The following is a 20,634-nucleotide window of genomic DNA, read 5'->3' on the forward strand; positions in this document are numbered from 1 at the left end:
GTTGAGATTTATAGGTATGTATATTTGCGTGTGTGGACGTGTATGTATATACATGTGTATGTGGGTGGGTTGGGCCATTCTTTCATCTGTTACCTTGCGCTACCTTGCTAACACGGGAGACAGCGACAAAGCAAAATAGATAAATAAATAAATAATATATATGTCCCTTGGGATAGAGGAGAAAGAATACATCCCACGTATTCCCCACGTGTCATAGAAGGCGATTAAAGGGGATAGGAGTAGGGGGCTGGATACCCTCTCCTCCTTGTGTTTTAACTTTCTAAAAGGGGAAACAGAAAAAGGGAGTCATGCGGGGAGTTCTCATCCTCCTCGAAGGCTTAGATTGGGGTGTCTAAATGTGTGTGGATGTAACTAAGACGAGAAAATTGGAGAGCTAGTTAGTATGTTTGAGGAAAGGGAACCTGGATGTTTTGAGTTTGAGTGAAGCAAAGCTCAAGGGTAAAGGGGAAGATTGGTTTGGGAATGCCTTTGGAGTAAAGTCAGGGGTTGTGAGAGGACGAGCAAAGGAAGGAGTAGCACTACTTTTGAAGCAGGAGTTGTAGGAGTATGTGATAGGCAAGTGTTTTGGGAGCTGCTGTGTGAGTTTGTTTGCAGCTTTGATGCACGAGACCGGGTTATAGTGATAGATTATTTGAATGGAAAGGTGAGTAATGTGGCAGTTTAGGGTATAATTGGTGTACATAGTGTTTTCAGTGTTGGAAATGGAAATGGTGAAGAGCTTGTAGATTTGTGTGCTGAAAAAGGACTGGTGATTGGAATACCTGGTTTTGAAAGAGATATATACATAAGTATATGTATGTAAATAGGAGAGATGGCCAGAGAGCATTATTGGATTGTGTTGATTGATAGTTGTGTGAAAGAGAGACTTTTGGATGTTAATGTGCTGATCTTGTGGAGGCGAAGGTGAAGATATGTAGAGGATTTTCAGGAAAGAAGAGGGAATGTTGGGGTGATGAGATTGGTGAGAGTAAGTGAGCTTGGGAAGGAGACTTGTGTTGAGGAAGTACCAGGAGAGATTGAACACAGAATGGTAAAACATGAGAGCAAATGACGTAAGGGAAGTGAGGGAGGAATGGGATGTATTTAGGGAAGCAATGATGGCTTGCACAAAAGATGCTTGTGGCATGAGGAAGGTGGGAAGGTTAGAAAGGGTAGAGAGTGGTGGGATGAATAAGTAAGATTGTTATAGAAAGAGAAGAGAGGCATATGGATGATTTTTGCAGGGAAATAGTGCAAAGAACTGGGAGATATATAAAAGAAAGAGGCAAGAGGTCAAGAGAAAGGTGCAAAAGGTGAAAAAGAGGGCAAATGAGAGTTGGGTGAGAGAGTATCGTTTAATTTTAGGGAGAATGAAAAGATGTGTTGGAAGGAGGTAAATAACGTGCGGAAGACAAGAAAACAAATGGGAACATTAGTGAAGGGAGCAAATAGGGAGGTAATAACAAGTAGTAGTGAGGTGAGAGGGAGATGGAGTGATTATTATGAAGGTTTGTTGAATGTGTTTGATGATAGAGTTGCAGATGTAGGGTGTTTAGGTCGAGGTGGTGTGCAAAGTGAGAGGGTCAGGGAGAATGGTTTGGTAAACAGAGAAGAGGTAGTGAAGGCTTTGCAGAAGATGAAAGCTGGCAAAGTGGCGAGTTTGGATGGAATTGCAGTGGAATTTATTAAATAAAGGGGTGGCTGTGTTGTTCACTGGTTGGTTAGGATATTCACTGTATGTATGGTTCATGGTGAAGTGCCTGAGGATTGGTGGAATGCATGCATAGTGCCATTGTACAAAGGCAAAGGGGATAAAGGTGAGTGTTCATATTACAGATTTATAAGTTTGTTGAGTATTTCTGGGAAATTATATGGGAGAGTATTGATTGAGAGGGTGAAGGCATGTACAGAGCATCAGATTGGGGAAGAGCAGTGTGGTTTCAGAAGTGGTAGAGGATGTGTGGATCAGGTGTTTGCTTTGAAGAATGTATGTGAGAGATAGTTAGAAAAACAAATGGATTTGTATTTAGTATTGATGGATCTGGAGAAGGCATATGATAGGGTTGATAAAGATGCTCTGTGAAAGGTGTTAAGAATATATGGTGTTGGAAGCAAGTTGTTTGAAGCAGTGAAATGTTTTTATCAAGTATGTAAGGCATGCGTATGAGTAGGAAGAGAGGAAAGTGAATGGTTCTCAGTGAATGTCAGTTTGCGGCAGGAGTGCATGCTGTCTCCATGGTTGCTTAATTTGTTTATGGATTGGGTTGTTAGGGAGGTGAATGCAAGAGTTTTGGAGAGGGGGGCAATTATGCATTCTGTTGTGGATGAGAGGGCTTGGGAAGTGATTAATATGTTGTTCGCTGATGATACAGTGCTGGTGGCTGATTCGTGTGAGACACTGCAGAAGTTGGGGACTGAGCTTGGTAAAGTGTGTGCAAAGAAGAAAGCTGAGAGTAAATGTGAATAAGAGCAAGGTTATTAGGTTCAGTAGGGTTGAGGGACAGGTTAGTTGGGAGGTAAGTCTGAATGGATGAAAACTGGAGGAAGTGAAGTGTTTTAGATATCTGGGAGTGGATTTGGCAGCGGATGGAACCATGGAAGTGGAAATGAGTCACAGGGTGGGGAGGGGGGCGAACGTTCTGGGAGATTTGAAGAATGTGTGGAAGGCGAGAACATTATCTTGGAAAGCAAAAATGGGTATATTTGAAGGAATAGTGGTTCCATCAATGTTATATGGATGCGAGGCGTGGGCTATAGATAGGGTTGTGCTGAAGAGGATGGATGTGTTGGAGATGAGATGTTTGAGGACAACATGTGGTGTGAGGTGGTTTGATCGAGTAAGTAATGAAAGAAAGGGTGTGGTTGAAAGAGTAGAAGAGGGTGTATTGAAATGGTTTGGTCACATGGAGAGAATGAGTGAGGAAAGATCGACAAAGAGGGTATATGTATCAGAGGTGGAGGGAACGAGGAGAAGTAGGAGACCAAATTGGAGATGGAAGGATCGAGAGAAAAAGATTTCCAGAGATCGGGGCCTGAACATGCAGGAGGGTGAAAGGCGTGCAAGGAATAGAGTGATTGGAACGATGTGGTATACCGTGGTCGACGTGCTGTCAATGGATTGAACCAGGACATGTGAAGCATCAGGGGTAAACCATGGAAAGTTTTGTCTTGCCTGGATGTGGGAAGGAGCTGTGGTTTCGATACATTATACATGACAGCTAGAGACTGAATGTGAACGAATGTGGCCTTTGTTGTCTGTTCCTAGCGCTACCTCGCGCACATGCGGGGGGGAGGGGGTTTTCATTTCATGTGTGATGGGGTGGTGACTTGAATGAATATGGGCAGACAGTATGAATTATGTACATGTGTATATATGTATATGCCTGTTTGTGTATATATATGTATACGTTGAGCTGTATAGGTATGTATATGTGCATGTGTGGACGTGTATGTATATACATGTGTATGTGGGTGGGTTGGGCCATTCTGTCGCATGTTTCCTTGCGCTACCTCGCTGACGCAGGAGACAGCGACAAAGTATGATAAATATAAATAGATAAATATGTATATAAATGTATACTTTGTAATGTATAGGTATGTATATGTGCTTATGTGGATGTGTATGTATATACATGTGTATGTGGGTGGGTTAGGCCATTCTTTTGTCTGTTTCCTTGTGCTGCCTCACTAATGCGGGAGACAGTGACAAAGTATAAAAAAATAAAAATAACCTTCCACAGAGCATCTCTACCAACTCTATCGTATACCTTTTCCAGATCCATAGATGCTACATACAAATCCATCTGTTTTTCTACTGGCATTCTTCAAAGCAAACACCTGATCTACAAGTCCTCTACCACTTCTGAACCCACACTGCTCTTCCCCAATCGGATGCTCTTTACCTGCCTTCACCCTCTCAATCAATACCCTTCCATATAATTTCCCAGGAATACTCAACAAACTTATGCCTCTGTAATTGGAACACTCACCTTTATCCCCTTTGCCTTTGTACAAAAGCACTATGCATGCATTCTGCCAGTCCTCAGGCACTTCGTGAACCATACATACATTGAATATCCTTACCAACCAGTCAGCAACACAGTCACCCCCTTTATTGATAAATTCCACGCAGTACCATACAAACCAGCCGCCTTGCTGGCTTTCATCTTCTGCAAAGCCTTCACTACCTCTCTTCTGTTTACCAAACCATTCTCCCCAACCCTCTCACTTCACACACCACCTTGACCAAAACATCCTATATCTGCCACTCTATCATCAAACACTTTCAACAAACCTTCAAAATACCCACTCCATCTCCTCACTTCACCACTACTTGTTATTACCTCCCCATTAGCCCCCTTCACCGATGTTCCCATTTGTTCTCTTGTCTTATGTACTTTATTTACCTCCTTCCAAAACTTCTCTCACCCCAACTCTCATTTGCCCTCTTTTCCACCTCTTGCACCTCTCTCTTGACCTCTTGCCTCTTTCTTATGTATGTCTCCAAGTCATTCACACTACTTCCCTGCAGAAATTGTCCAAACTCCTCTCTCTTCTTTTTCAGTAATAATCTTATTTCTTCATCCCACCACTCACTAACCTTTCTAATCTCCCCACCTCCCACTCTCTTCACCCCAATTTCCCTCTTCTTTTCTGAAAACCTTTACAAATCTTCACCTCTACAAGATAATGATCATACATCCCTCCAGTTGCATGTCTGAGCACATTAACATCTAAAAGTCTCTCTATCACGCACCTATCAACTAACACGTAATCCAATGATGCTCTCTGGCCATCTCTTGTACTTGCATACGTATACTTATGTATATCTCTCTTTTTAAACCAGGTATTCCCAATCACCAGTCCTTTTTCAACACACAGATCTACAAGCTCTTCACCATTTCCATTTACAACATTGAACACCCCATGTACACCAATTATTCCCTCAACTGCCAAATTACTCACCTTTGTATTCAAATCACCCATCACTATAACCCAGTCTCATGCATCAAAGCTGGTAACCCACTCACTTAACTGCTCCCAAAATACTTGCCTCATGATCTTTCTTCTCATGACCAGGTGCATAGGCACCAATAATCACCCATCTCTCTCCATCCACTTTCAGTTCTACCCATATCAATCTAGAGTTTACTTTCTTACAATCTATCATATACTCCCACAACTCCTGCTTCAGGAGTAGTGCTACTCCTTTCATTGCTCTTGCCCTCTCACCAACCCCTGACTTTACTCCCAAGGCATTCCCAAACCACTCTTCCCCTTTACCCTTGAGCTTCGTTTCACTCAGAGCCAAAACATCCCGGTACCTATCTCTCCTTTTTTCTCATCTTGGTTACATCCACGCACATTTAGACACCTCAATCTGAGCCTTCGAGGAGGATGAGCACTCCTCGCGTGACTCCTTCTGTTTCCCCTTTTAGAAAGTTGAAATACAAGGAGGGGAAGGTTTCTAGCCCCCCACTCCCGTCCCCTTTAGTCGCCTTCTACGACACGTGAGGAATGCATGGGAAGCATTCTTTCCCCTGTCCCCACGGAGAGTGTGGAAGGTATTAAGAGCATATGGTGTGGGAGGTAAGTTGCTAAAAGCAGTGAAAAACTGTTATTGAGGATGTAAGGCATGTGTATGAGTAGGAAGAGAGGAAAGTGATTGGTTCCCTGTGAATGTTGGTCTGTGGCAGTGGTGCGTTATGTCTCCATGGTTGTTTAATTTTTTTATGGATGTGGTTGTTAGGGAGGTGAATGCAAGAGTTTTGGAGAGAGGGGCAAGTGTGCAGTCTGTTGTGGTTGAGAGGGCCTGGAAAGTGAGTCAGTTGTTGTTCGCTGATGATACAGTGCTGGTGGCAGATTCGGGTGAGAAATTGCAGAAGTTGGTGACTGAGTTTGGTAAATTGTGTGAAAGAAGAAAGCTTAGAGTAAATGTGAATAAGAGCAAGGTTATTAGGTTCAGTAGGTTTCAAGAACAAGTTAATTGGGAAGTAAGTTTGAATGGAGAAAAATTTGAGGAAGTGAAGTGTTTTAGGTATCTGGGAGTGGATTTAGCAGCAGATGGAACCATGGAAGCAGAAGTGAGCCACAGGGTGGGGAAGAGCAAGAATGGGTATGTTTGAAGGAATAGTGGTTCCAACAGTGTTATATGGTTGCGAGGTGTGGGCTATAGATAGGGTTGTACGGAGGAGCGTGAATGTGTTGGAAATGAAATGTTTGAGGACAGTATGTGTACGGAGGAGCTTGAATGTGTTGGAAATGAAATGTTTGAGGACAGTATGTTGTGTGAGGTGGTTTGATTGAGTAAGTAATGAAAGGGTAAGAGAGATGTGTGGTATTAAAAAGAGTGTGGTTGAGAGAGCAGAAGGGAATGTATTGAAATGTTTTGGTCACATGGAGAGAATGAGTGAGGAAAGATTGACAAAGAGGGTATATTTGTCAGAGGTGGAGGGAACAAGAAGTAGGAGACCAAATTGGAGGTGGAAGGATGGAGTGAAAAAGATTTTGAGTGATCGGGGCCTGAGCATAGAGGAGGGTGAAAGGCGTGCAAGGAAGAGAGTGAATTTGAACGATGTGCTATTCTGTGGTCGACGTGCTGTCAGTGGATTGAACTAGGGCATGTAAAGCGTCTGGGGCAAACTAAGGAAAATTTTGTAGGGCCTGGATGTGGAAAGGGAGCTGTTTCTGGTGCATTACACATGACATCTAGAGACTGAGTGTGAACGAATGTGGCCTTGTTGTCTTTTCCTAGTGCTATCTCACATGCGCGTGTGGGAAGGGGGGGTACCATGTCACCTGTGGTGGGGTGGCAACTGGAATGGATGAAGGCAACAAGTATGGATATGTACATGTGTATATATGTATATGTCATTGTATGTATATGTATACGTTGAAATGTATAGGTATGTATATGTGCGTGTTTGGGCATTTATGTATATACATCTTAATGTGGGTGGGTTGGGCTATTCTTTTTTCATACTATTACATACTATTTTCATACTATGAAAAATTTAAGGTGGAGGTTTGATGTGAGGAAGACCATCAGTGACATTGGAAAATAAGTGGAATTGTAGTGGAGGGAGAGAAATGGTGGTAAGATGCTTGTAATGGTGTATGCGAGGGATGTTTGTAAGGACAGGGATAAGTGGAGGCTCTTTGCGGTTGATGTGAGTTCCTGGAGGGAACAGGCATCAGAATTATAGTTAAATAGATAGAAGACCCATTACTGTGGTTTGAATTTTGCCTAAGTTAAGCCCCTTGTAAGAAGATTTAACCTAGTCCTTGTTTTGGTTTGTAACTTGAAGAAAAGTTCATCATTGGTAAGAGAGCTTAATACAAATGTTTTTGGTGTTTTCCATGCAGTATTTCTCCCAGACTCTACTATAGTCCCAGTAACTGTGCTGCATTGCAGGTAGTATAGACTTTTTTGGTTGAACACATTTCTAATTTCATATATAAGCTAAACCTACAGGTACATCTGGAATCTCATGTTACTACTTAGACTGGAAAGAACACTATCATTATATTTGAGTGGTATATATTGGATGTCTTGGTCCCCAATCCATTTACACAATTGATATCCTTCTGAAGTGGTAGACTAAAGCATAAGTTCAAGGAAGTTGTTGTCAGCACCAAGGGTCAAAGTCTTTTAATACCAGAAATATTTTTGGTCAACCTGTGGAGAAACTCAAGAAGTCCAGGATAAAATTTGCTATTGTACTTGATCAGCTGTTTTGCATTGATTATGCACATGTGCAGACTGCATCCAGAAACAGCTTGTTTGATCATCTGAACTATCTTGCTTGGTCCCATTCTTATCTAGGGGTACAGAAACCAACTTAAGTATTCATAAGGTTTTCCATTACACTCACTCAAATGTAAAAAAAAAAATTTTTATTGAAATTTGAGAACTTTACATTCATTCAGAAATCTCTGGTAGTCATAAAGTGTATCAAAAGTAAAAATGTAATTTTGAAAGATATTGCATTAACCATGATGAGGATGAGCATTGAATTGTGCTTATTATTTTTATTTCCAAGGTTGTGGTATCAGCATGCATGTTTAGTTTGGTCCCATACTTACCTAGGTTACATAAACCAACTTGAGTATGAGTAAGGTTTTCCATTGCACACACCAAGTCAAATGTTTAAGAAATTCTTTTTTTAAGTTGAGAACTTTACATTCATTCAGAAATCTCTGATAGATCTACAGTCATAAAGTGTGCCAAAAAATTAGAATGTAATTTTGAAAGTTATTGTATTATCTTTGATGAAGGTGAGCCTTAAATTGTACTTATTATTGTTTTTCTCTCCAAGGTGGTGTTGTCAGCATGCAGCAGTTACTTTGAGCAACTATTTGAGGAACATCCAGATAAATCCCCTATCATCATTTTGAAGGACATGAAGTTCTTCCATGTCTCCCAGCTGGTCAACTTCATGTATCGTGGAGAAATCAATATAACCCAGGTATTGTGTCAAAGATTGCTTTTAACTCAGCATTTTGCAAAGTCCTGTTTCAGTATTTGACATCATAATTGGTTTTATTCTTTCTGAAAATGCTGGTCTGGCAATCCTTGTATTGTGGAACAAAAGCTGTTGGTACATTTCAAGAATAATGCTTTTCCCCACAGCAGTGGGGTTTATCATATCAGTGAAATCATTTTGATTAGCTACACATTCTGTACTAGGTATAACTATCAGGTATTCCAGAATTTTTCAGTAACTTGTTTTCTTGGAAAATGGCATCCAGTGCATTGGTTTAACATTGCATTCTTAAAGGATTATTCACATTTTTTTTCCATGCATGAGGGAAATAGTGCAAGAAACAAAGAAAAGGCCTCATTCGCCCACAGCCATTCTTTAACCATCATTTATAGTGCACTGAAACCACAGCCCTACAGGCTTTTCTATAGTTTTCTCCAGCTGCTTCATGTGACTTAGATCAGTTTATTGACTGCAGATTGTTCCCTGACAACCACATTGTTCTAGATCAATCTGTCATTTGAACACCTTTCACTACTGCATGTTCATGCTCCAAGCAATCAAAATCTTATTCACCCTATCCCTCCATCAGCAATTCTGTCTTCCCTTCTCCTTGTTCCCTCTACTTCTAACACTTACATCCTCTTTTTCAACCTCTCCTCAGTCATTCTCTCTATGTCTAAACCATTTCAGCACACCCTCATCCCTACATTCTCATCTAAAGCTGATGGCTCACAGCCATAAAACACTGTTAGGAGTACTATACCTTCAAACATACCCATTTTTGCCCTCCCATTTAGTGACTTTTCTTTCCACACATGACTTGCCTCAGTTTACGTTGTTCCAGTTGCTTCCGTGTCCACTCCCAGATATCTAAAACATTTATCCCAGGTTTTCTCCATTCAAACTTGCACCCTGACTAATTGCTAAATCTAATAACCTTGCTTTTATTCACATTTACTATCTTTTTTCTCCTTTCTCACACTCTCCCTCTTTCAGACACCAAGTTCTGCAGTTTCTCACTCAAATCTGCCACAAGTTTATCCAGTTACTTAATTGCTGCATGCAAATCCTTTCGTTTCTCTTTAAGTATTTTTTGCATACATTCTGTGAAGAAAACACATGATCCACACATCCTCTACCATTCCTAAAGTGACAATGCTTCTCTCCAATCTGTGGCTCTCTGCAAGCCACCACCCTCTCAGACACCACTCTTCCATACAACTTACTGTCTATTTGTTTTTTCCATACATGTTTGCCGTTTCCCATTTTAGTGAGGTAGTGTTAAGAACAGAGGATTGGGCCTTAGAGGAAATATCCTCACTTGGCCCCCTTCTACATTCCTTTTTGGAAAATTAAAAACTTTACAACTTACCGGGTATGCTCAATAAACTTATTCCTCTGTAATTCAGATATTCATATTCTCTCTCTCTCTCTCTCTCTCTCTCTCTCTCTCTCTCTCTCGATATATTTCGTTATGTTATTTATTTATATTTTGCTTTGTTGCTGTCTCCCGCGTTTGCGAGGTAGCGCAAGGAAACAGACGAAAGAAATGGCCCAACCCACCCCCATACACATGTATATACATACACGTCCACACACGCAAATATACATACCTATACATCTCAATGTACACATATATATACACACACACAGACACATGCATATATACCCATGCACACAATTCACACTGTCTGCCTTTATTCATTCCCATCGCCACCTCGCTACACATGGAATAACATCCCCCTCTCCCCTCATGTGTGCGAGGTAGCGCTAGGAAAAGAAAACAAAGGCCCCATTCGTTCACACTCAGTCTCTAGCTGTCATGCAGTAATGCCCGAAACCATGGCTCCCTTTCCACATCCAGGCCCCACAGAACTTTCCATGGTTTAACCCAGACGCTTCACATGCCCTGATTCAATCCATTGACAGCACGTCGACCCCGGTATACCACATCAATCCAATTCACTCTATTCCTTGCCTGCCTTTCACCCTCCTGCATGTTCAGGCCCTAATCACTCAAAATCTTTTTCACTCCATCTTTCCTCCTCCAATTTGGTCTCCAACTTCTCCTCGTTCCCTCCACCTCCGACACATATATCCTCTTGGTCAATCTTTCCACACTCATTCACTCCATGTGCCCAAACCATGTCAAAACACCCTCTTCTGCTCTCTCAACCATGCTCTTATTATTTCCACACATCTCTCTTACCCTTACATTACTTACTCGATATATATATATATATATATATATATATATATATATATATATATATATATATATATATATATATATGTATATATATTTATATATATATATATATATATATATATATATGAAGTCTGTTGGGGATGAGAGAGCTTGGGAAGTGAGTCAGTTGTTGTTCGCTGATGATACAGCGCTGGTGGCTGATTCATGTGAGAAACTGCTGAAGCTGGTGACTGAGTTTGGTAAAGTGTGTGGAAGAAGAAAGTTAAGAGTAAATGTGAATAAGAGCAAGGTTATTAGGTACAGTAGGGTTGAGGGTCAAGTCAATTGGGAGGTGAGTTTGAATGGAGAAAAACTGGAGGAAGTGAAGTGTTTTAGATATCTGGGAGTGGATCTGTCAGCGGATGGAACCATGGAAGCGGAAGTGGATCATAGGGTGGGGGAGGGGGCAAAAATTTTGGGAGCCTTGAAAAATGTGTGGAAGTCGAGAACATTATCTCGGAAAGCAAAAATGGGTATGTTTGAAGGAATAGTGGTTCCAACAATGTTGTATGGTTGCGAGGCGTGGGCTATGGATAGAGTTGTGCGCAGGAGGATGGATGTGCTGGAAATGAGATGTTTGAGGACAATGTGTGGTGTGAGGTGGTTTGATCGAGTAAGTAACGTAAGGGTAAGAGAGATGTGTGGAAATAAAAAGAGCGTGGTTGAGAGAGCAGAAGAGGGTGTTTTGAAATGGTTTGGGCACATGGAGAGAATGAGTGAGGAAAGATTGACCAAGAGGATATATGTGTCGGAGGTGGAGGGAACGAGGAGAAGAGGGAGACCAAATTGGAGGTGGAAAGATGGAGTGAAAAAGATTTTGTGTGATCGGGGCCTGAACATGCAGGAGGGTGAGAGGAGGGCAAGGAATAGAGTGAATTGGAGCGATGTGGTATACAGGGGTTGACGTGCTGTCAGTGGAGTGAATCAAGGCATGTGAAGCGTCTGGGGTAAACCATGGAAAGCTGTGTAGGTATGTATATTTGCGTGTGTGGACGTGTGTATGTACATGTGTATGGGGGGGGGGTTGGGCCATTTCTTTCGTCTGTTTCCTTGCGCTACCTCGCAAACGCGGGAGACAGCGACAAAGTATAAAAAAAAAAAGAAAAATATATATATATATATATATATATATATATATATATATATATATATGAAGTCTGTTGGGGATGAGAGAGCTTGGGAAGTGAGTCAGTTGTTGTTCGCTGATGATACAGCACTGGTGGCTGATTCATGTGAGAAACTGCAGAAGCTGGTGACTGAGTTTGGTAAAGTGTGTGGAAGAAGAAAGTTAAGAGTAAATGTGAATAAGAGCAAGGTTATTAGGTACAGTAGGGTTGAGGGTCAAGTCAATTGGGAGGTGAGTTTGAATGGAGAAAAACTGGAAGAAGTGAAGTGTTTTAGATATCTGGGAGTGGATCTGGCAGCGGATGGAACCATGGAAGCGGAAGTGGATCATAGGGTGGGGGAGGGGGCGAAAATTCTGGGGGCCTTGAAGAATGTGTGGAAGTCGAGAACATTATCTCGGAAAGCAAAAATGGGTATGTTTGAAGGAATAGTGGTTCCAACAATGTTGTATGGTTGCGAGGCATGGGCTATGGATAGAGTTGGGCGCAGGAGGATGGATGTGCTGGAAATGAGATGTTTGAGGACAATGTGTGGTGTGAGGTGGTTTGATCGAGTGAGTAACGTAAGGGTAAGAGAGATGTGTGGAAATAAAAAGAGCGTGGTTGAGAGAGCAGAAGAGGGTGTTTTGAAGTGGTTTGGGCACATGGAGAGGATGAGTGAGGAAAGATTGACCAAGAGGATATATGTGTCGGAGGTGGAGGGAACAAGGGGAAGAGGGAGACCAAATTGGAGGTGGAAAGATGGAGTGAAAAAGATTTTGTGTGATCGGGGCCTGAACATGCAGGAGGGTGAAAGGAGGGCAAGGAATAGAGTGAATTGGAGCGATGTGGTATACCGGGGTTGACGTGCTGTCAGTGGATTGAATCAAGGCATGTGAAGCGTCGGGTAAACCATGGAAAGCTGTGTAGGTATGTATATTTGCGTGTGTGGACGTATGTATATACATGTGTATGGGGGGGGTTGGGCCATTTCTTTCGTCTGTTTCCTTGCGCTACCTCGCAAACGCGGGAGACAGCGACAAAGTATAAAAAAAAGAAAAAAAAAAAATATATATATATATATATATATATATATATATATATATATATATATATATTCTTTTTCTTTCTTTTAAACTATTCGCCATTTCCCGCGTTAGCGAGGTAGCATTAAGAACAGAGGACTGGGCCTTTGAGGGAATACCCTCACCTGGCCCAATTCTCTGTTCCTTCTTTTGGAAAATTAAAAAAAAAACAAGAGGGGAGGATTTCCAGCCCCCCGCTCCCTCCCCTTTTAGTTGCCTTCTACGACACGCCGGGAATACATGGGAAGTATTCTTTCTCCCCTATCCCCAGGGGTGTGTGATGTCTCCATGGTTGTTTAATTTCTTTATGGATGGGGTTGTTAAGGAGGTGAATGCAAGAGTTTTGGAAAGAGGGGCAAGTATGAAGTCTGTTGGGGATGAGAGAGCTTGGGAAGTGAGTCAGTTGTTGTTCACTGATGATACAGCGCTGGTGGCTGATTCATGTGAGAAACTGCAGAAGCTGGTGACTGAGTTTGGTAAAGTGTGTGAAAGAAGAAAGTTAAGAGTAAATGTGAATAAGAGCAAGGTTATTAGGTACAGTAGGGTTGAGGGTCAAGTCAATTGGGAGGTGAGTTTGAATGGAGAAAAACTGGAGGAAGTGAGGTGTTTTAGATATCTGGGAGTGGATCTGGCAGCGGATGGAACCATGGAAGCGGAAGTGGATCATAGGGTGGGTGAGGGGGCGAAAATTCTAGGAGCCTTGAAGAATGTGTGGAAGTCGAGAACATTATCTCGGAAAGCAAAAATGGGTATGTTTGAAGGAATAGTGGTTCCAACAATGTTGTATGGTTGCAAGGCGTGGACTATGGATAGAGTTGTGCACAGGAGGATGGATGTGCTGGAAATGAGATGTTTGAGGACAATGTGTGGTGTGAGGTGGTTTGATCGAGTAAGTAACATAAGGGTAAGAGAGATATGTGGAAATAAAAAGAGCGTGGTTGAGAGAGCAGAAGAGGGTGTTTTGAAATGGTTCGGGCACATGGAGAGAATGAGTGAGGAAAGATTGACCAAGAGAATATATGTGTCGGAGGTGGAGGGAACGAGGAGAAGAGGGAGACCAAATTGGAGGTGGAAAGATGGAGTGAAAAAGATTTTGTGTGATCGGGGCCTGAACATGCAGGAGGGTGAAAGGAGGGCAAGGAATAGAGTGAATTGGAGCAATGTGGTATACCGGGGTTGACGTGCTGTCAGTGGATTGAATCAAGGCATGTGAAGCGACTGGGGTAAACCATGGAAAGCTGTGTAGGTATATATATTTGCGTATGTGGATGTATGTATATACATGTTATGGGGGTGGGTTGGGCCATTTCTTTCGTCTGTTTCCTTGCGCTACCTCGCAAACGCAGGAGACAGCGACAAAGCAAAAATATATATATATATATACATTAAATAACCTTACCAACCAGTCAACAATACAGTCACCCCCTTTTTTAATAAATTCCACTGCAATACCATCCAAACCTGCTGCCTTGCCGGCTTTCATCTTCCGCAAAGCTTTCACTACCTCTTCTCTGTTTACCAAAGCATTTTCCCTAACCCTCTCGCTTTGCACACCACCTCGACCAAAACACCCTATATCAGCCACTCTATCATCAAACACATTCAACAGACCTTCAAAATACTCACTCCATCTCCTTCTCACATCACCACTACTTGTTTTCACATCCCCATTTGCGCCCTTCACTGAAGTTCCCATTTGCTCCCTTGTCTTACGCACTTTATTTACCTCCTTCCAGAACATCTTTTTATTCTCCCTAAAATTTACTGATAGTCTCTCACCCCAACTCTCATTTGCCCTTTTTTTCACCTCTTGCACCTTTTTCTCTTGACCTCCTGTCTCTTTCTTTTATACATCTCCCACTCAATTGCATTTTTTCCCTGCAAAAATCATCCAAATGCCTCTCTCTTCTCTTTCACTAATACTCTTACTTCTTCATCCCACCACTCACTACCCTTTCTAATCAACCCACCTCCCACTCTTCTCATGCCACAAGCATCTTTTGCGCAATCCATCACTGATTCCCTAAATACATCCCATTCCTCCCCCACTCCCCTTACTTCCATTGTTCTCACCTTTTTCCATTCTGTACTCAGTCTCTCCTGGTACTTCCTCACACAGGTCTCCTTCCCAAGCTCACTTACTCTCACCACCCTCTTCACCCCAACATTCACTCTTCTTTTCTGAAAACCCATACAAATCTTCACCTTAGCCTCCACAAGATGATGATCAGACATCGCTCCAGTTGCACCTCTCAGCACATTAACATCCAAAAGTCTCTCTTTCGCACGCCTGTCAATTAACACGTAATCCAATAACGCTCTCTGGCCATCTCTCCTACTTACATAAGTATACTTATGTATATCTCGCTTTTTAAACCAGGTATTCCCAATCATCAGTCCTTTTTCAGCACATAAATCTACAAGCTCTTCACCATTTCCATTTACAACACTGAACACCCCATGTATACCAATTATTCCCTCAACTGCCACATTACTCACCTTTGCATTCAAATCACCCATCACTATAACCCGGTCTCGTGCATCAAAACCACTAACACACTCATTCAGCTGCTCCCAAAACACTTGCCTCTCATGATCTTTCTTCTCATGCCCAGGTGTATATGCACCAATAATCACCCACCTCTCTCCATCAACTTTCAGTTTTACCCACATTAATCGAGAATTTACTTTCTTACATTCTATCACATACTCCCACAACTCCTGTTTCAGGAGTATTGCTACTCCTTCCCTTGCTCTTGTCTTCTCACTAACCCCTGACTTTACTCCCCAGACATTCCCAAACCACTCTTCCCCTTTACCCTTGAGCTTCGTTTCACTCAGAGCCAAAACATCCAGGTTCCTTTCCTCAAACATACTACCTATCTCTCCTTTTTTCACATCTTGGTTACATCCACACACATTTAGGCACCCCACTCTGAGCCTTCGAGGAGGATGAGCACTCCCCGCGTGACTCCTTCTTCTGTTTCCCATTTTAGAAAGTTAATACAAGGAGGGGAGGATTTCTGGCCCCCCGCTCCCGTCCCCTCTAGTCGCTTTCTACGACACGCGAGGAATACCTGGGAAGAATTCTTTCACCCCTATCCCAAGGATAATATACATATATATATACATATACACATACACAAACATACACATACATACGCACATATACACACACACACACATACATATATATACATATGAAAAATGTAAGAAACAATTTAGAAAACTGAAACTTATAGCTTGAAATGAATGAAAAAATGAATGTCACATAATGGTTCAACCTCTGGCTATGGAAAAAGGAAATGTATAATTTATTTACACAAACGTCAATAACAGTTCTCATCAATTTAACCACTCATGGTGAGGTGCCTGAGGATTGGCGGAATGCGTGCATAGTGCCATTGTACAAAGGCAAAGGGGATAAGAGTGAGTGCTCAAATTACAGAGGTATAAGTTTGTTGAGTATTCCTGGTAAATTATATGGGAGGGTATTGATTGAGAGGGTGAGGGCATGTACAGAGCATCAGATTGGGGAAGAGCAGTGTGGTTTCAGAAGTGGTAGAGGATGTGTGGATCAGGTGTTTGCTTTGAAGAATGTATGTGAGAAATACTTAGAAAAGCAAATGGATTTGTATGTAGCATTTATGGATCTGGAGAAGGCATATGATAGAGTTGATAGAGATGCTCTGTGGAAGGTATTAAGAATATATGGTGTGGGAGGAAAGTTGTTAGAAGCAGTGAAAAGTTGTTATCGAGGATGTAAGGCATGTGTACGTGTAGGAAGAGAGGAAAGTAATTGGTTCTCAGTGAATGTAGGTTTGCGGCAGGGGTGTGTGATGTCTCCATGGTTGTTTAATTTGTTTATGGATGGGGTTGTTAGGGAGGTGAATGCAAGAGTTTTGGAAAGAGGGGCAAGCATGAAGTCTGTTGGGGATGAGAGAGCTTGGGAAGTGAGTCAGTTGTTGTTCGCTGATGATACAGCGCTGGTGGCTGATTCATGTGAGAAACTGCAGAAGCTGGTGACTGAGTTTGGTAAAGTGTGTGGAAGAAGAAAGTTAAGAGTAAATGTGAATAAGAGCAAGGTTATTAGGTACAGTAGGGTTGAGGGTCAAGTCAATTGGGAGGTGAGTTTGAATGGAGAAAAACTGGAGGAAGTGAAGTGTTTTAGATATCTGGGAGTGGACCTGGCAGCGGATGGAACCATGGAAGCGGAAGTGGATCATAGGGTGGGGGAGGGGGCGAAAATTCTAGGGGCCTTGAAGAATGTGTGGAAGTCGAGAACGTTATCTCGGAAAGCAAAAATGGGTATGTTTGAAGGAATAGTGGTTCCAACAATGTTGTATGGTTGCGAGGCGTGGGCTATGGATAGAGTTGTGCGCAGGAGGATGGATGTGCTGGAAATGAGATGTTTGAGGACAATGTGTGGTGTGAGGTGGTTTGATCGAGTGAGTAACGTAAGGGTAAGAGAGATGTGTGGAAATAAAAAGAGCGTGGTTGAGAGAGCAGAAGAAGGTGTTTTGAAGTGGTTTGGGCACATGGAGAGAATGAGTGAGGAAAGATTGACCAAGAGGATATATGTGTCGGAGGTGGAGGGAACGAGGAGAAGAGGGAGACCAAATTGGAGGTGGAAAGATGGAGTGAAAAAGAGTTTGTGTGATCGGGGCCTGAACATGCAGGAGGGTGAAAGGAGGGCAAGGAATAGAGTGAATTGGAGCAATGTGGTATACCGGGGTTGACGTGCTGTCAATGGATTGAATCAGGGCATGTGAAGCGTCTGGGGTAAACCATGGTAAGCTGTATAGGTATGTATATTTGTGTGTGTGGACGTATGTATATACATGTGTATGGGGGGGGGGTTGGGCCATTTCTTTTGTCTGTTTCCTTGCGCTACCTCGCAAACGCGGGAGACAGCGACAAAGTATAATAATAATAATAAAAAAATATATATATATATGTATTGCAGTGGAATGTATTAAAAAAGGGGGTGACTGTATTATTGACTGGTTGGTAAGGTTATTTAATGTATGTATGACTCATGGTGAGGTGCCTGAGGATTGGCGGAATGCGTGCATAGTGCCATTGTACAAAGGCAAAGGGGATAAGAGTGAGTGCTCAAATTACAGAGGTATAAGTTTGTTGAGTATTCCTGGTAAATTATATGGGAGGGTATTCATTGAGAGGGTGAAGGCATGTACAGAGCACCAGATTGGGGAAGAGCAGTGTGGTTTCAGAAGTGGTAGAGGATGTTTGGATCAGGTGTTTGCTTTGAAGAATGTATGTGAGAAATACTTAGAAAAGCAAATGGATTTGTATGTAGCATATATGGATCTGGAAAAGGCATATGATAGAGTTGATAGAGATGCTCTGTGGAAGGTATTAAGAATATATGGTGTGGGAGGCAAGTTGTTAGAAGCAGTGAAAAGTTTTTATCGAGGATGTAAGGCATGTGTACGTGTAGGAAGAGAGGAAAGTGATTGGTTCTCAGTGAATGTAGGTTTGCGGCAGGGATGTGTGATATGTCCATGGTTGTTTAATTTGTTTATGGATGGGGTTGTTGGGGAGGTGAATGCAAGAGTTTTGGAAAGAGGGGCAAGCATGAAGTCTGTTGGGGATGAGAGAGCTTGGGAAGTGAGTCAGTTGTTGTTCGCTGATGATACAGCGCTGGTGGCTGATTCATGTGAGAAACTGCAGAAGCTGGTGACTGAGTTTGGTAAAGTGTGTGAAAGAAGAAAGTTAAGAGTAAATGTGAATAAGAGCAAAGTTATTAGGTACAGTAGGGTTGAGGGTCAAGTCAATTGGGAGGTAAGTTTGAATGGAGAAAAACTGGGGGAAGTAAAGTGTTTTAGATATCTGGGAGTGGATCTGGCAGCGGATGGAACCATGGAAGCGGAAGTGGATCATAGGGTGGGGGAGGGGGCGAAAATCCTGGGAGCCTTGAAGAATGTGTGGAAGTCGAGAACATTATCTCGGAAAGCAAAAATGGGTATGTTTGAAGGAATAGTGGTTCCAACAATGTTGTATGGTTGCGAGGCGTGGGCTATGGATAGAGTTGTGCACAGGAGGATGGATGTGCTGAAAATGAGATGTTTGAGGACGATGTGTGGTGTGAGGTGGTTTGATCGAGTAAGTAACGTAAGGGTAAGAGAGATGTGTGGAAATAAAAAGAGCGTGGTTGAGAGAGCAGAAGATGGTGTTTTGAAATGGTTTGGGCACATGGAGAGAATGAGTGGGGAAAGATTGACCAAGAGGATATATGTGTCGGAGGTGGAGGGAACGAGGAGAAGTGGGAGACCAAATTGGAGGTGGAAAGATGGAGTGAAAAAGATTTTGAGTGATCGGGGCCTGAACATGCAGGAGGGTGAAAGGAGAGCAAGGAATAGAGTGAATTGGATCAATGTGGTATACCGGGGTTGACGTGCTGTCAGTGGATTGAATCAGGGCATGTGAAGCGTCTGGGGTAAACCATGGAAAGCTGTGTAGGTATGTATATTTGCGTGTGTGGACGTATGTATATACATGTGTATGGGGGTGGGTTGGGCCATTTCTTTCGTCTGTTTCCTTGCGCTACCTCGCAAACGCGGGAGACAGCGACAAAGTATAATATAAATAATATATATATATATATATATATATATATATATATATATATATATATATATATATATATATATATATATATATATATATATCCTCGATAAAAAAAGGCAATGGAAGAGTGGGAGGTGGGTTGATTAGAAAGGGTAGTGAGTGGTGGGATGAAGAAGTAAGAGTATTAGTGAAAGAGAAGAGAGAGGCATTTGGACGATTTTTGCAGGGAAAAAATGCAATTGAGTGGGAGATGTATAAAAGAAAGAGACAGGAGGTCAAGAGAAAGGTGCAAGAGGTGAAAAAAAAGGGCAAATGAGAGTTGGGGTGAGAGAGTATCATTAAATTTTAGGGAGAATAAAAAGATGTTCTGGAAGGAGGTAAATAAAGTGCGTAAGACAAGGGAGCAAATGGGAACTTCAGTGAAGGGCGCAAATGGGGAGGTGATAACAAGTAGTGGCGATGTGAGAAGGAGATGGAGTGAGTATTTTGAAGGTTTGTTGAATGTGTTTGATGATAGAGTGGCAGATATTGAGTGTTTTGGTCGAGGTGGTGTGCAAAGTGAGAGGGTTAGGGAAAATGATTTGGTAAACAGAGAAGAGGTAGTGAAAGCTTTTCGAAAGGTGAAAGCCGGCAAGGCAGCAGGTTTGGATGGTATTGCAGTGGAATTTATTAAAAAAGGGGGTGACTGTATTGTTGACTGGTTGGTAAGGTTATTTAATGTATGTATGACTCATGGTGAGGTGCCTGAGGATTGGCGGAATGCATGCATAGTGCCATTGTACAAAGGCAAAGGGGATAAGAGTGAGTGCTCAAATTACAGAGGTATAAGTTTGTTGAGTATTCCTGGTAAATTATATGGGAGGGTATTGATTGAGAGGGTGAAGGCATGTACAGAGCATCAGATTGGGGAAGAGCAGTGTGGTTTCAGAAGTGGTAGAGGATGTGTGGATCAGGTGTTTGCTTTGAAGAATGTATGTGAGAAATACTTAGAAAAGCAAATGGATTTGTATGTAGCATTTATGGATCTGGAGAAGGCATATGATAGAGTTGATAGAGATGCTCTGTGGAAGGTATTAAGAATATATGGTGTGGGAGGAAAGTTGTTAGAAGCAGTGAAAAGT

At 42.2% G+C, this 20,634-nt stretch overlaps 1 protein-coding gene across 7 annotated transcripts in view; it reads left to right on the top strand.

Moving 5' to 3' along the window:
- LOC139766013 (uncharacterized) overlaps positions 1-20,634 on the top strand; it is a 342,092-nt gene that overhangs the window by 170,208 nt on the left and 151,250 nt on the right. For all 7 annotated transcript variants that reach the window (XM_071694147.1, XM_071694102.1, XM_071694122.1 and 4 more), the window contains one exon: positions 8,319-8,468. In XM_071694147.1, the coding sequence (XP_071550248.1) occupies positions 8,319-8,468 (150 nt within the window). The remainder of the gene's footprint in view (positions 1-8,318; positions 8,469-20,634) is intronic.

This window comes from Panulirus ornatus, chromosome 4 (assembly GCF_036320965.1).
Source record: "Panulirus ornatus isolate Po-2019 chromosome 4, ASM3632096v1, whole genome shotgun sequence".
In the NCBI taxonomy this organism is placed as follows: Eukaryota; Metazoa; Arthropoda; class Malacostraca; order Decapoda; family Palinuridae; genus Panulirus; species Panulirus ornatus.